Here is a 16,859-nt window from a genome sequence, read left to right as displayed (position 1 = left end):
TTTATAGGCCAAGACATTGCTTAGGGCCTTTCTATACATCTTTTTTTCATGCAATTATTTCATAGTTGTTGCACAGACTCCAGATGGCTTCTCAAGGTAAGTGCCTTGGTGATGGGGGAAAAAAAATCACATTTTCCCAATCATTTTAAAAGTCACATTTTGTCACTTGGAAAATACAAATTTCCTCCAGTAATAACAATTATGGATGCTGTCGAGAACGTGTTTGCATAAATGGTACCAGCGCTCACTGGATAGTATCCATACCATTCTTGGTGATATCATTCATCTCCCGTGCCAGTACTAGTTGGTGAACGTGACCAAAGTTTTCATTTAAAAAAAAAGTTATGGCCCAATCCTATGAATGACTACTCAGAAGCAACTTCCATTGTGTTCAATGGGACTTACTCCCACGAAAGTGTATATAGGATCACAGCCTAAGCCTAAATGTTCTCCCACTATAGTCAGAAAGTACTGAATATAATTTTTCAAGACCTAAAGATAGGAACATTATTTTGTTTCTATTTGTATATTTTGGGTCCCTTTGGGAAAAAAGACGGGATAAAAATACTGTAGATAAAATAAATATTGTAATGACTGGAACAAGTTTAATTATGTTTCACTGAGGTGTATGTGGGTTTGGAAAATTGTGCTTATGTCATATTGGTTGGCAGCCTTCAGTCTTGAAAGACTATGGTATAAGCCTACAGCACCCGGTATTCCCAGGCAGTCTCCCATCCAAGTACTAACCAGGCCTGACCCTGCTTAGCTTCCAAGATCAGACGAGATCATATTATAATTTGGAATTTTAAAAAAGAACACACATTAAATCTTCTAAAACCATGTCAGTCAGATTCCTGCATGCATCTCTCATACCTGTTTCTGTTCTTCCCCCAAGCCATCCCACATAGAAGCTACAATTTTAGACACTTCGCCAAAGGTAGCATTTGGGTTTTGACCCTTGATGGCTGCTTGAGTGTCTCGGAAAAATAATGCATAGGCAGAAACTGGTTTCTGTGGCTCATTAGGATCCTTCTTCTTCTTCTTCTTCGGAGTTTTGGGTTTCTTTCCCATATCGGAGGCAGGTCTTTTCTCTCCTCCATTGACCTGCCAAGAAATATATTACAAATTATAAATGACAAGAACTCCACCACCTATTACTGCAGAACAAGATAAACCTTCAAATTTGGTCCATGTGCATTTGGATTTCTGCAGCTTAAAGTATTATTTTAATTACATGTCCTCTTTTTGGCATCCTACATTCTTTCATCTATATAATGCATTCTGCATATTCTAGGTTATGTAATCTTACTTTCCTAATTTTATTATACATCTACATTTTGCTTTCATATCATAGCATTTAAATGTGGCTTAGATTATATATTTTTTACTTTTTCAAGTTTTAATGGCATACCAAACCTCTAAAGAGCTGCCTGATACATTGATTTGTAGTTCAATCATAGGGATGCTGCAAATGGAATAAAATAATGTAAAATAAAAAGTACATCTCTTGTCTTATAGAGGATACCCCTCTTCCCTTTTTAATGGACTATACAGGCTAGAGCAGGGATATCCAAACTTTTTGTCAGGAGGGCCACATCATCTCTCTGACAATGTGTTGGGGGTCAGGAAAAAAAAAAAGAATTCACATTTAAAATTTGAATAAATTTGCATAAATGAATATATTAGAGATTGAACTTATATGTATGAATGAAGGTCTCATGATAGCTCAAGGCCAATAAAAGACCTTGCGCAAAGCCTTTCCTTTGCTGCCGCTTCACAGACGTGAAACAGCAAACAGCAGAGGGAGTCCTTGGTCCGCAGTTTATGTGAGAGGTGAAATAGTCAACCCTCACACTGAGAGTAGTTGCATCGGGCCACCGTGGGCTCCAGCAAGTCTCTGAAGGGCCACAGGTTCATTGGATACTGGGGGGTTTCCTGTGGGCCGGATCGGGGGTCCCCGAGGGTTGCAAATGGCCCCCAGGCCAGGGTTTGGGTACTCCTGGGCTACAGGCTGCAAGCCTGTACACATTTACTTCAGAGTAAGTCCCACTTAAATAATTAGGGATTACTGCTGAATGAACATGGACAGGTTCATGGTGTAAAGCAGGGGAGTCCAAACATTTTGGCAGGAGGCCCACATCTCTCTGACACTGTGTCAGGGGCCGGGGGAAAAAATAATTAATTTATATTTCGAATTTCAATAAATTTACATATATGAATATATTAGAGATGGAACTTATATGAATGGATGCGGGTCTTGCAATAGCTTAGGGCCTATAAAAGGCCTTGCACAAAGCAAGGCCAGCCTTTCCTTTGCTGCCACTGCTGCATCACAGGCGTGAAACAGCAAGCTATGGAGGCAGCCCTCATCCCTCTGCTCACGCGAGAAGTCGAACAGTTGGCTGAGAGCTGAGAGCAGTTGCATCAGGCCAGCATGGGCTCCAGCAAGTCTCCAGAGGGCCAGAAGCTCATTGGAGACTGGGGGCTCCCTGAGGGCCGGATTGGGAGGCCTCGAGGGCCACAAGTGGCCCCAGGATCGGGGTTTCGGCACCCCTGGTATAAAGCACAATTCAACTCAATCAAAAACAGAGATTCTTTGGCTGAAATCTCATTTGTACAGTAAGTGAAACTCAGATTTAGCAAAGAATCTCCAAACCATGCCTCCACCTCAAGAGGAAGAGAAGGAGAAACCAAACTGCTTTTAGATCAGGGGTGTTAAACATAAGGCCCACGGGCCAGATGCAGCCCGTGGAAGCTTTTATACGGCCCTCAGGTTTTCAGCTGCTGAGTAGTGCTGAGGTGTTACTGCTGAAAGGGCAGCCCACATGAGAAATGGGCTCTCCCATGTCTTGAAATATGATCAAGATTCATAAGTGAGAAAAAAGTGTTTATTTTTTGTTACGACTTGTTTAATGACATCACTTTTTGCCTAATGACATCACTTCTGGCCCTCAGCAGGTATCATGAATGCTATGTGGCCCTCCGTATGAAATGAGTTTGACACCCGTTTTAGATCATGCTGCAAGGAAATCTGCAGGATCACAGCCTTCATGAAAGTTCCCTGTATGATGTCTTGTCTTGGTGGTGGGAAAAAGTAATTGTCCACTTTATTTTCCAAACTAATTCTTCCAACAGGTAAGCAAAGCATGAGCTGGAGTATGAAAGCATTCCAAACACATCAAGTTTCCCAAAACATAACCCAACCTGGTTATTTGTGGGAATCAAAGACCATCTCTTCCCACACAGGTTTTCCTGGCTGTACAGTTCATTACTTCAGGCCTTCCTCTGGGAATCCTTGCCCTTAGCATTGTGAAAAGCGTCACAAAGGGACAAAGACAGTCAGTGTCACTTCAATTATTTAGAATGCCCTGTCCATTGCATTTTGATGGTCTCTACCATATACTCCTTCTGAAGACTGATTAAAGTCTGTCTAAAAATCCAACTTGTTCTTAAAGTTAAGGACAGTAATGTTACTAGAGCTACTAGTAGTTACTAGAATGGTCTTCAGTTTGGATTTTTGTAGTACTGCCTTTATTATTTATTAATCATCACCACCATTTTATTCTTTGTCCTGTAAGTCACTGAGGACCATCTCTGTAGCAAAAAAAAAAAAAGGTGGGGTATAAATGTTCTTAAAATAAAAATGTCTTCATTTAAATAAAAAAGTCATCAACTGATTAATTGGTTTAATCAACATATTTAATCTTAAGGCCTTAACGGAAGTACAAACACTGACTTCAGACTTTCAAGTGCTATTATTCTGCTCTATGCTGTAGGTGATACAGTAAAATAACCAGTATATAAAATTGCATTATATGCAGAGACAGCATTGCACCATAATGTATTCAGCTGTACAAATTAAATTTTCCTCCCAATAATACCCATATTATAGCAGCAAAGTGGCCTCAAACTGATTCAATGCAAGACTTAAAGATTCCTGATAACATTTCCCCCCCTAAGCCAATAGAAATAATATTTCTTTAGGGCCTTTCTAGACAGCTGGTTCTAGTGTAATAAATGTGCAATTATCGCTCTGTTGTTCCAGGGGATCCAGACATCTACCAGCAAGCTAGTATTTCTGCTGTGGTATATCACATTTTTCTAGTGCTCAAGTTCCAATATTTTATCACTGGAAAACGAAGGTCTTCCCTAGCTAATGCATCTACTGCTCTTAGAATTTCCATGCAGAGAGCGATCACATGAGTGTCAAGGGTGTATCCTGTATAGTGTCTGTCACGTAAATATTGATGACTGATACAATTCCCTCAATTATTGTACCTACAATGTTTTTTAAGTCCTTTAAATTGTTTTTGTAAACTTTTCTAGATGCTAAGCAGTCCCATGCTAAATTAGTCAATCATTGGGCTGCTTATACAGGCCTTCAAGCTAAACCTTTCTCCCACAGTTGTTGTTGCTGGCAACCTTCAGTCTCGAAAGACTATGGTATCATGCTCTGAATGGTGGTTCTGGCACAGCATCTAGTGTGGCTGAAAAGGCCGATTTGGGAGTGACAATCCCTTCCACACTGGGAGCAAGTATAGGCCTTTAAGCTAAACCCTTCTCCCACAGTAATATATTGTTATCTTGATAACATTTTAAAAGAATACTTATTGCTGAGAACATACAGGGGTGATTTCAGTGGTCAGTTAGGTCAGGTTGTGGCCAAGGGTTCACCCAATCAGGATGATCTCTGAAATTTTAGTACTAGCTTCAGCACCCAGTGCACCATCAGGGTATGGGGAGCCCATGGGGGCCCCAGTACATGACTTTGCCAAGGGTTCTCAGCAATCTGGACCCAGCATTGAAGATGTCCTTGTTCAGTATCCAATGATATGTACATTTGGGGATTTTTTTAATGTTGTGAAAAAAATGCTGTGATGAAGATTACAGCCTTTTCATTACTGATGGATAGAATATCACAATATTGCCAATAGATCACAATGGAATGAGTAGCAACCTAAGAAGTAAGGATGTTAAGACCTGGATATACCCTTTCGTATTTGGGATACTGTTATAACATCTTGCTCAGCCTCATGAGTAACCTTAATGAGCACAAAAGGTTAAGTGGAAAGCTGTTTTCTGGTAAGCTGAACAAGCTCTGAAGCAATGTAAATGATCCATCAACTCTGCCTTGTTTCTTCTCTTTACTACAGGGTGAGTACTCGCTAGAGAAACTCTGTTCATTTTTTTTTAATGCAGAAATAAATAAAAAAATCCACAACTAATAACCTTGAAAATAATGGGGATGATGTTCTACCTTATGCTTACAACCATCTAGCACTTACACAGACTTTGCTGCTAACCACCAAACAGAGACAGATGGGAAATAATTAAAAAAAATCTTCATAGTTATTCTGCTAAGCATAGACTTGTGCTTTAAAATCCCTAGAGGTGTAGTTAGCTCATGGTAATCCACCTCCTGTCAGGCCTTATTGCTTAATTATAGTGATGTATTTAACTTATTTATCACAAGAAAGCAATAGTCTCTCACTTTAAAAATGTGTGTATTAACCATGTTGCAAAAATAATAGATCACAAGGATATACAGCAAAGGATTTAAGACTATCAAATAAGGCAGATTGTTGATATCTAAATGTCCCTTGAGAAGTTAAGAAACGCCAATAAGCATATTTAAAATAAACTGCAATAGTTCCAAGGCCTTTAATGGCAGTAGGAGAGCTGTTTTGTTCACACTATCTCGCAGTAATCACCATAGTTTAAAATAGATTTTAATCAAGTACCATCTGCATAATAGACTGAACAAACAACATAAAATTCTACTTATAACTTACCATATAAAGTAAAAATGGTTAAATTTCTCTCAGCCACATAAACAGAATAGGCTGCAGAAGTTCCTCAGTTATCATGTTTCAGTTAGTTAATGTTTGCTGTTTACAGTCCTCTCATTACTCTCTTTTCTCTAAATTTCATGAAATTTTTTCATAAATGAAATTCAAACAACCATGAAACAAGCAGTCATCCATCCAGTTAGGAATATATATTTCTGAACATATATGGCATCCAGCACATCACAATTATATTTAGCAGTACCAGGATACATGTTTAATGACCCAACAGAATAAATGGTTATGTCTAAGTGAAAAGCAGTACTCATTCAGAATACTGAAATGGTCACAATAAGTGCGAGTGGAATGAGAAATTTAAGCAATACTGAAGTTACTTTGAGGAAGCAATTGCTAAGCCTCCCATTTAGATCTAAAGTTGGATCCAACACTACAGAAGCTCAGGCTGCTGAAATGCTAAAGCAACCTAATTCCAATAATTCTATTTCACATAAGCAAACAATTATCTAGAACACAACATTTAAAGTTTCATTGTATGGTTTGGCCCCTTGGTTATAGACAACATAGATCCAATCCAAAAGCAGTGAGGCAGAGTTAAGATCTTTATCCAGTGAGTAATTATTCTGTGGACCTCCTTGCCACAGGATATGATAATGATGTCTGGTCTAGATACCTTTAAAAGGGAACTGGACAGATTTCTAGAAGAAAAATCCATCACAGGTTACAAGCTGTGATAGGTATGTGCAACTTTCTGGCTTTAAAAATAGGTTATCTCAGAATGCCAGGTGCAAGGGGGTGGCAAGAAGATGCAGATCTCTTGTTATCTTGTGTGCTCCCTGAGGCAACTGGTGGGCCACTGTGAGATAGAGGAAGCTGGACTAGATGGGCCTTTGGCCTGATCCACCATGGCTCTTCTTATGATCAGTGGCAGCATGCTAGCGCCAGGAACCAACCCAACTTCTGCCCTAACCTTGCCTTTTTGGCAAAGTCTGTTGAGTGCCCAGTTTCTGTCAAGTTTCAGACTCAGTTGGGTACCACTGGATCCCTGTCAATGGGCTTCTGGCTTGAGCAAGACAGTGAATGCTTTTGGTGGATGATCTTCACCTGGAGATTGGGAAGCTGGACTTACTGTTAGATTCACCTACCCAATTTCAGATGTGGCTTCAGCTGAGAAGAGATTCATCAGTGGTCCCTAACACCTACCACTAGGGGGAGGTTCACATCATTTTGACCAGGAACCTCACTTCAGGATGAATCTGCCTCCCCCTTGAGAGGAAGGGAGGGATATGAGAGGAATGAGGTGGAGTTGACATTGAAGACCATGAAAGATACGGTTTATGGAAGACCATATCCACAGACTATATCCTAACTCCTCTTCAAACAATGGACACGCGCCCATTGCCAGAAAAAACCTACGTCAACAACAGACTTGGTGTGGGTATGCATAACCCCATAAGGTACAATGGGGAAGGGAAAAAAAGCAGAAAATTGCACCTACTATAACCCTGTATCCCACCCACTTTCCTGCGATGGTACATAGGATACAAACTACACCTGGCAGCCAATCACACCACATTCACCCCAGCACGCAAGTCCCACGAGGGAGACTGCAGTTCAGATTTTCAGTTGCATGGCATGGTGCTATGGTCTGGGGGGCGTTCTGGGGCCTGTGGAGGCCAATGGAGTGAGTTGCAGGCCTGGTGTAACCTGGAAGTGGCCTCTGGGGGCTCCCAATAAGGTATTGCGGCACTACAGGAAGAATCATGTGGTGGTCCAACACACAAGGGGTTAAGACCCACTGCACAGTGGGTCGCAACCTACCAGTGGGTCACAACTTACAGTTTGGAAAATGCCGGTTTATAATTTTAAAGATGAGTTAAGCTGGTATTAAGAGCAACTGGAGGTCTACAGAAAAACTACTTTTGGGTGTGCCCTCTTTACTTCAGATATATTCAGGAAGTGGCCAGTTATTATTTGCTAACTGGAAATTATTTGCTAACTGGAAGAATTTCTTATAAAGCAAATATATCAGGTAGTGGATCTCATCAACTAACAGCCCAATCCTATCCACACTTTCCTGGGAGTAAGCCCCATTGACTCAAATGGGACTGACTTCTGAGTAGACATGCATAGGATTGGGCTGTAAGTTACATGAAAATATGCTACTGTACAGCAAGTTCTCAATTAAAGTTTTCGATATGTTCTTGGAAACTGCAACTTGAAGCAAAACAACTTATAAAGTTAATAATAATAATAATAATAATAATAATAATAATGTTAATAAAGTTGTTAATAATAATAAAGAAACTAATTTTACTGCTAACATATCTATTAGTTATGTAAATGAGTTATTTTTTTCCTATATTTATGCATTTCTATATGCCTGATCACAAAAACATCACCAAATGTTTAAATAAAAACACAAGACACTTCTAATATTAAATATTGAAATAAACGTGAGCTTTCTGGGCCAGAGAAAACCCATGCAGATGTGGGGAGAATGCGCAAACTCCACACAGACAGTGGCCCCAGCCAGGAATCGATTTCTATTTTTCTCATCAACTTTGTAACGAAACAACTTTAAGTGACGACTTGCTGTATAAGCGATCAATGTAACTGGAAGACAAAATAGGGGAAAATGTGCACCCTTGCAGAATTCTTCAAGGGAAGGGGGTGGAGAGGAAGAGAAAGGGAGCTCAGCACCACACAAAATCTGGTCCAATATGCAAACATTTGAAAATTAACAGTGGCTGGAAAGAAAACACTGAATTGGTTTATGCTTATAAATTTCATATGCAAATTTATTTCCCCAAGTAAAAATGAATACTAAAAGAAATGGAAAGGTGTAAAATATGCAAGAAAAATAATTCTATAAAATGTGTGCTCTGTGAACACTCCTCTTTTAAAGTAAAATTTATTTTGGGTAGAGAGCAACTTACTTTCCTAAATACTTGATTATTTTACAGCTTCGGGCATGAAAAGCACTGACAGAATTTATGAAGTCAAATGCCCAACCCATGGATGAATTATTACATCTGACATTCCCATCCACTGCCCAGTTTTATGCATCCTTCCTCCTATTTGCTGCCCTCCAATCCAGAATGCTTATTGTTTGGTTTATCATATTACCCACTCACTCTTTAAGCCTCTGCCCCAACTTGCACTCATGCTGTATTTCAATATAATTCTAGCCTTTACTTTCAAGCTCCCAGTTTCTTGACCACTCACCACATCATCTTCCCCACTGCCACTTACACTCATGTTTTTCTCTGAGACTTGTCCCCTATCACTCCAACGTGTCTTTTCCCATTTTCATTTCCAGGCACTCTATTCAACAGCTCTCTCTCTCTCTCTTTAAATGTCTTTCCTAGGGCTACTATTTAATTGATTCTTTCCTAGACCACTGAAACTTCACATCACTTGACCCTGTACTACCATATGACATTCTCACCCCTATTCCTACTACCAACTCTTGGTCTGCAACCCCATTTCTCCTAGCCAGTTCCTAACCTGCCACTTAATCTTGCAAGTCTAGTGCAGAATATATACCTATGGACAGGGGTCTTTTTATTTTTGTGTTGTACATACGAAACAATTCAAGCATGTAGAAAAAGCATATGAAACACAGGACTCTCTCTTTGATCCTACCACTTCAGAATATAAGAAAGATTTCATATACAACTCCTTCCCACAAACATACTAATTTTTCAACATACAGGGAAAGTTTTACATGAAGCATCACTCCAACATAAAATTCCCTGTCTGTAATATGACATAAAACAGTCCAGAAAGATCTGTACTATTGGTTTTTGCAAAAGCCATCTTAAGTACTGTACAGCCTTGTTCTAAAAGCAATTCTTCCTTATGTCATTTTGTTGGGATAAATACTAAATATCATTTATAATATTAACAGCCCAGAGCATGGCCTGGGGAGTGGGGATGACAAAATCAGATGGCCTAAAAAAAAGGAAAGTAAAAATCTTTTTCACTTATCTCCCCACAGATCCTAGGAGACTTGGGGGTGGTTCGGGATGGGGAAAAGGGGGATATGATCTTAGCATTCACAGCTGTTACCAAGATCATCTCCCCTCCTGCCCGCAGCCGGATCCCCATTCCAATCTTCCCCGCAGCACTTTACCTCCTTCAGGGGGTGATTTACAACCCACTACTTGCGGGGCAGGGTTTCCCTGCTGCCATGTTGTTCCTAGTGGGTCACAGAATGGAAGTAAGACCAGGGCAACAGTGGACCATGCAATGCCCTAATGGGTTGTAAGATAACAACCATATGATTGGGCTGTTAAGGACATATTTTCAACAGAATAGCATCCCAATGCTAACTAAATCTCCCCACTGATACAGCCACACCATACCCTGTGGGGGGGGGGCAGCATCTGGAGACCTTGTGGTAAGGGAACTTTACCTCAGCTGCCCCAATGGGTCTCCTTGGATCTGTACCAGCTATTTTGCTGGCACAAGTCTGAGGAGAATAAGGGAGACAGAAAGTGACAGAGAATGGAGTTAAGATCTGGTACAAGCCAAGTGCTGCCAAGATCCATCTCATCTCTCTCCCATTATACCTCTTGCCTGTGCTCCTACCTATACAGAATCTCTCTGATTCTTCCTTCTCCCTCAATCCACCACTCTTTACCAGTGTTCTGTCTGTGAGTGGCAGAGTGGCCACATATCACCCAGCCAAACTCAGCGCATTGTGGAGTTCAGCAACCTGAAAGTTCAGTGATGACATTATCACCAAAAGTCCAGAAGTGGTGTTGTGATGCTGTGTAGCTCCCAGAGGGGTCAGCTGCTTCCTGCCCCTACCACTGGCTTACCTTCCTTGCCAGAGGGCCTCTGGAACCACCACTGCTTGCAGTGGCAAAACCCAAAATGACCCAAAATGTTGCAAGGGGCATAGTGTATGAAACACTCTATAACCATTTAACAACAGCAGAACTCTGTTCTGCCATCGTAAAGGGCAGCCTAGTCCTAGTTATGATTGGATTGTTACACTAATTTATCCTCTTGTTTCTAAATAGCCTCTTTAAAACAAAATAAATAGTATAGTTTATCTGTACCTTCGAAGTTTCATCCCCTTCATCTTCATGAACTGAACTGGATGGTGAAGGAGTTGCAGACTTGCTCCCAGGAGGAGATGGAGAATTGTGGGGAACACTGTTTCCACCCATATTCAAACCAAGCTGAGCACTTAGTTGTGATTGGTTAATGGTAGTCAGCTGACCATGCTGTATCATTCCCGACTGCCTAATATCTCCAGGTTGAACCCTTGGTCTCATGGCGGTCATCTGAGGATGGGAACTGTACTGAGTTCCTTCTGTGTTCCGCAGATCTGGCATCTGAAAAAAGAAAAATGGGAAAGGGATACTATCTTATTTTACCATGGTTCAGAATGCATCATTTTATTAGAAGATGAATGTTTTGCTTAACCTCACATCAGCATTTCAACTTTTGAGAAAAAAAACACCAGTATGTTCAGTGCTTAGTTCAGTACCAAGGAAACTGTGATAACTACAATGAGTCATAGTTTTTTCAGCATCATGTCTTAACAAGAATTAGATAGGAGATCCCACTGTATAATTAGATTTAAATATTAATATTACCCAAATTAATATGGTTTCAGATGTGAGCCCTTTAGGGGCAAGGTGCAATTTATTGACTTATTTTGCGATGTAAACCACTTTGTGAATTACCCATGTTGAAAGTAGTATATAAATATTCTTAACAGTAATAACAATAAGGCCAGCAGAATTATTTAGCTGATGGATCTGTAGTTCTAACATACCTGTAAGTGCTTGAAGAGCTACTGTAATTTTCCATATGGAGAAAGCAGTGAGCTATTGATGTACTGATTACATGACTACACAATTCATTTACTGAAATCACCGTAAATGAATGTGAAGCACTTCAAACTTGTGAGCTCAACAAAATATTCCATTATGTTATTTGGGTCACTGCTTTTAATGAGACTCTTGATTTTAATTCAGGCATTGAATCCAAACTTTACTAGGATCAGAACAGACTACATGGGAAAAAAGAAGTGTTTTCTCTTGAAGAGAAATATACTATATAAAGATCTCATAACACTCCAGATTCTTCTGGCATATTCAGATGTAACAGTTTATTTACTTATTTCAAACAACTAGCAACTATCTTAAAGCAAAAATTTAAAAAAATTCCAAAGAAGTTTACAATCGAAAACACAAAATTATCACGATTATTAAAGCAGCTCAACACTTGAAAGAGTACCAGGTAGACTTAACTAGGGCAGAAGCCTATTTGGAGCAGTTGCAGACCTATCATAGAAGTCTATGGGGTAAATGCCCCAGGTGCAAGCCCCTATGACCCTGCAGAAGCCTCTTTGAGGCTCCCAATGGGGTTGGAAACTGTGCTTCCAGTTTCCCGGAAGCACAGTTTATAGTGTCAGGGAACCTCAGAGAGGCTTCCCTGACACGGGCTCAAGTCGCTTAAGGCTCTGTGAGCTTCAGGTGAGTGGGGGGGGGGGGAATTTGCGCACGCGGTGGCGACAGCCTGCGGGGGGCGGGGCACCATCACAGACCTTTGCCCTGCATTGCAGGGCTAGGGAGGTTTGCTGCTGATCTGGAGAGTGAATTTCATAAACAGTGTGCACAACTGAAAAGTTTCTCCTTATTTGCCTCTGCTGCACTTCATACAGAACTCCTGAAACACCATGCCTCAACCCCAAATTTGGAAGCATGGTTAGAAGGAAAACATGGTTGATTGTACTGAAGGCCTTGGAGATGTACAGGTGAATCAGTTCCAGGTTTGCGCTCCCCTACATCTCACACAGCAAAAGTCATCCATCAGGGTGACCAAGGCTGTTGTGTGCCAAAACCAGACATGAAACCAGATTGAAAGCAGTTCAGATCAGTCAGTCAAATACAAGAGCCAGGAATGAACTGGTCTCCAGCTTCAGAGCATCTCACCTAAACAGGAGATATCTCTGGAATGAACATAAAACCAAGTAGCTCATATGCTAACAGATTATCTGGTGAATTGCTCTATTCACTCTGGTACAGTGTCTTTTTCAGATGCTTCTGCATCTTTTTTAGATTTGGGAACAGGAATTTATTTTGCTATTTAAATTGCCTTGTGAATCAATTTTGTCAACAAGTGGTACATAAATATTAATAATAAAGATATAGTGGATGCATGTAGATATTACATTTCTTGTATTGGATCTTCATGCACACACGTTGGGAAGGGGGGGAGTCAGGAAAACAAGGTCCAGGTGTGATCTAAAAGGCCTCTTCTACATTTAGGCACTTCCCACAAGCTCAAATGGATAAAGCACAATATACCACGTTCATAAAACAATAAGATTAACTAATGGTCCAATCTTGTGGTCTGCTAGTACCGGCACAGCAGCTATTGCCCTGGCATTAGCTTTTGCAGAAGTGCCATAAAGCACTTTTCAACAACTTTAGGATAAGCACCACCAGCAGGAAGACCTGTGCCATCTTGCTTGCACTGAATCCATGTCTACAGCCACCAGAGCAAGTAAGAGCTGCTCCATGCAGCGCAGAACTGAGAGTTGGGAGGGTCGAATGGGGGGGCGCAATCAGGCGGGGTTGGCAAGGAGGCTTCTGCCATATCCTAAACCCACCAGGCTTTTGGGACTTGTGCCAGTTATTTCACTGGTGCAGATCTGAGTAGCCCCATTGGGCAGGCTGGAGTGCTACACATGATAAGGGAACAAACATTCCCTTACCTCAAGGAGACCTCCAGCCTGGTCAATTTCAGCTATGGACATGGAGTGGGTCATGCGGCCCCACTGTGTCAGCACTGTATAGAATTGGGCTGTAAGTAATGCTGCAGGCACGTATACACCTATCTGAGAAGAAGTCCCACTGAATTCAATGGATCTTACTTTGGAGTAAATGCAGGCTCATCCTACAGGTATTGCATATATTTCATTGTTTATGCAATATTTCCATTTTTTTAACAGCATCATAATTTCTAGAAATTTTACATCTTTAATGATGGAGATATATTTGCATCCCTTTAAGAATACATTGCCCTCATAGATAATTATAAGTACGATTAAAATAACTTATTTTCATAATAATTCCATGTAGAAGCTAGATTTTTCAACAGCTTATTAAAAAGCTATGGAGATGGGTTATTCATTTATTGGCATATAGACAAACCGACACAAATTCCTGCCAGGAGCTGTCTCCAGAAGTTCTGGAATATGTGCTGCTTTATAAACAGATTCTTTCTTTTCTTCACAAAAAATAAACAGAAAAACACATTTTGTTGAAGTGAAATCTGGCAATTTGAAGTCTCATTTTTAATGGGTTGAGTATAGGCTTGTGCAATAAAATTTCTGGCATATGTACAATCGATACATGGATGGAGAAGAAGGGAGAGGAAGGGAAAATCAATGCACACTGTCAACTGATGGTTTACATTTGAATCTTGGAAAAGCATTTCCAGATTGTTGCTGGCTTTTTACTCTCTCTCCTTTCAAACACCAGCTCCATCCTAGTCAAACATATTAGCCTTGAAAGCTATCATTATCACTGCCTCTAGCAGACAAACTATATCTGAACAGTTGTACGCATAAAACTCTAACTACTTCTTGGCTGCATCGCTTCTAATCCAGCTGTTTCGCTGAATAGCAGTTGGTGAATGAAGAACTCAAACATGGGCAGCCCTGAGGCCTTATTTGCTAATGTTAGTCACCAGCTGCTGCTTTCTGTGGTGTTAGCAGGAAAGGCCTGGAAATATGCCAGCTGCAGAAAGAACAAGGAAAAGGAGGTCTCTCCAAAGTCTTTCCATTTAGCCCTGCCTGTTATCATTTGACCCTGGATGCTGCTCTCCTCAAGGCTACAGCAACACAGTGTTAAACTGTATGACTAATACAGAATAACTACTTTTTCCTGTGATGATTGGTTTTCAGATATTTATAAACCATACCTTTTCAATTGACACACATTGCACTTTAATATTGAATTAGTTCAACTACAGCTGAGTAGAGATGTTGCGAGCGTTCCACCAGCCGAGTTCAAAACACTAAAACAACCTGCCTGAATGACTGCAAGCAGGACTGAGACAAGGACAAATGTTCCATAAAAGTTTGAAACTTTGCAAGAGAATAAATCTCTTGTAAGGAGGTTAAGAACATAACAGCCCCACTGGATCAGGCCATAGGCCCACAGTTCAGCTTCCTGTATCTCACAGTGGCCCACCAAATGCCCCAGGGAGCACACCAGATAACAAGAGACCTCATCCTGGTGCCCTCCCTTGCATCTGGCATTCTGAAATAGCCCATTTCTAAAATCAGGAGGTTGCACATACACATCATGGCTTGTAACCCATAATGGATTTTTCCTCCAGAAACTTGTCCAATCCCCTTTTAAAGGCATCCAGGCTGCTGTGGATGGATGGTATCCACAAAGATCTGACCTTTCACGGGCACATGTGGACACTGGTGAGAGATCAGTTGGAACCTTTGAAAAAGTTCAACTTGATTCTAGGTCTTAACATGCAGAAGTGGTCACTGGCAGATCACAGCAGAGGTGGCGCAGCTGACTCAGCATCAATGCCAAGAGTGCAACTGCTAAATAAGTTGTGCCCTGCTTTCCACAGTGTGTCTCTATGGTTACTGGGAAGGACATGAAGTTCCTATTCCTCCCACCGTTGACCCAAGCAGGGGTGAGGTATAGATACCAATGGATTTGTATAATTGATTTAATGGGATTTAGTAATGGCTAATTTCGTAGATCAGCACAATGCTTACATACTTGGGATGTCCATTATTGGGAAGACTAAAATTAAACCTAATGGTATAAAGCAAGGATGTAATAAAGACAGATGTAACATAAAAACGAACTCACAGCAAATTCTTCAACCTGACATATGACACCTGCTTTGCAAATGAAATGAAAGACATGAATACCAACAAACCAAGCACCTGCTCACCTGTCAGTCTTGTTCCTTTCCCTACACTTCCTGGGTGATATGCTTTTAAAAAAAATATTTAAAATGATTTATGAAAACATTTGTTACTGGGTATGCATTTAAACACACTTTGCATGTGCACGCAGGAAAAAACTAACTTGTGTGCAAGGATCCTGCATCTTGGGCCAGTCACAAAGTCTCAGCCTAACCTACCCATAATGTGGCTGTGAGAACAGAAGGCGAGAAAGAACCATGCACACCATCCTGACCTCCTTGAACCAAAGGGTAATATTAAAATATGTGAAAAATGAATAAACCAGTGTATTTTTCCTCAGCAGGATCCAATGGGATCTTTTGTTGGGTGAGTTCATCAAGCGTTCTTTCTTTGTTACGGGATGGCCCTTGATGGTTCTCGATAGGGGCTGACTTTGTTTTTGCACCTGGCTGAAGGTGTGGCAACTAGCTCCAGAGATCCACTGTCGCATTAACATGCCTCCTTGACCGAATTTAGCTATGGATTTGGTGAGGACAGGTAGTTTTTGGAGTCAACTTTTTCAGGTCAGAGACCTTCTAGGAAGTGGCTTTTGTCACAAGTGCAACTTGTCTGAAAGATGGGGGGGGGGGAAGAGGTTGCTTAACATCATCATGGTAGAGCTAGCCATTCAATACAACAGGCATTTGCTTGACATTTACATCTTCTTTCGAGGGTTTCCCCCCAGTTCTTTCCCCTTGCAAGGAACAGGTATATTTGGACAGAATGTAGTGATCGTGCTTTCAAAGCAGCTCCACTGCTCTAAGAATGTTAAGTGTACCTTCATATCAAGTTTGAAATGTCTTCTCATATCAACATTCTTCAACTTGTACCAAGAGGATCGCAACTTAAAAGAGGAACACAACCTCCAGCCCCTTGCATTTGACTCACAGTAGCAATGACTAAAACCTTTTTGCAATTTGACCTTTTGTTATAATGGAATTGATTAAAATAGAATCACTAAAAAGAAGGAAAGCAGAGTGCAACTGAAAGACAATTAAAGGTGTACATTACCGGAGAGATGCAAAATAAAACCCCATATATGGAAGTGTCCATACATTTAAGACACTGATTGTATTTTAAAG

At 40.7% G+C, this 16,859-nt stretch overlaps 1 protein-coding gene across 3 annotated transcripts in view; it reads right to left on the bottom strand.

Annotated features, from left to right (window-relative positions):
* Positions 1-16,859, bottom strand: part of TOX (thymocyte selection associated high mobility group box) — a 258,369-nt gene that overhangs the window by 44,614 nt on the left and 196,896 nt on the right. For all 3 annotated transcript variants that reach the window (XM_066624058.1, XM_066624060.1, XM_066624059.1), the window contains exons 4-5: positions 10,877-11,155; positions 874-1,104 (exon numbers count right to left, since the gene is read on the bottom strand). In XM_066624058.1, the coding sequence (XP_066480155.1) occupies positions 874-1,104; positions 10,877-11,155 (510 nt within the window). The remainder of the gene's footprint in view (positions 1-873; positions 1,105-10,876; positions 11,156-16,859) is intronic.

Source organism: Tiliqua scincoides, chromosome 4 (genome assembly GCF_035046505.1).
Source record: "Tiliqua scincoides isolate rTilSci1 chromosome 4, rTilSci1.hap2, whole genome shotgun sequence".
NCBI classification, from domain to species: Eukaryota; Metazoa; Chordata; class Lepidosauria; order Squamata; family Scincidae; genus Tiliqua; species Tiliqua scincoides.
Note: the sequence above shows the minus strand (reverse complement) of the source record. Positions and strands in the feature narration are given on the sequence as shown.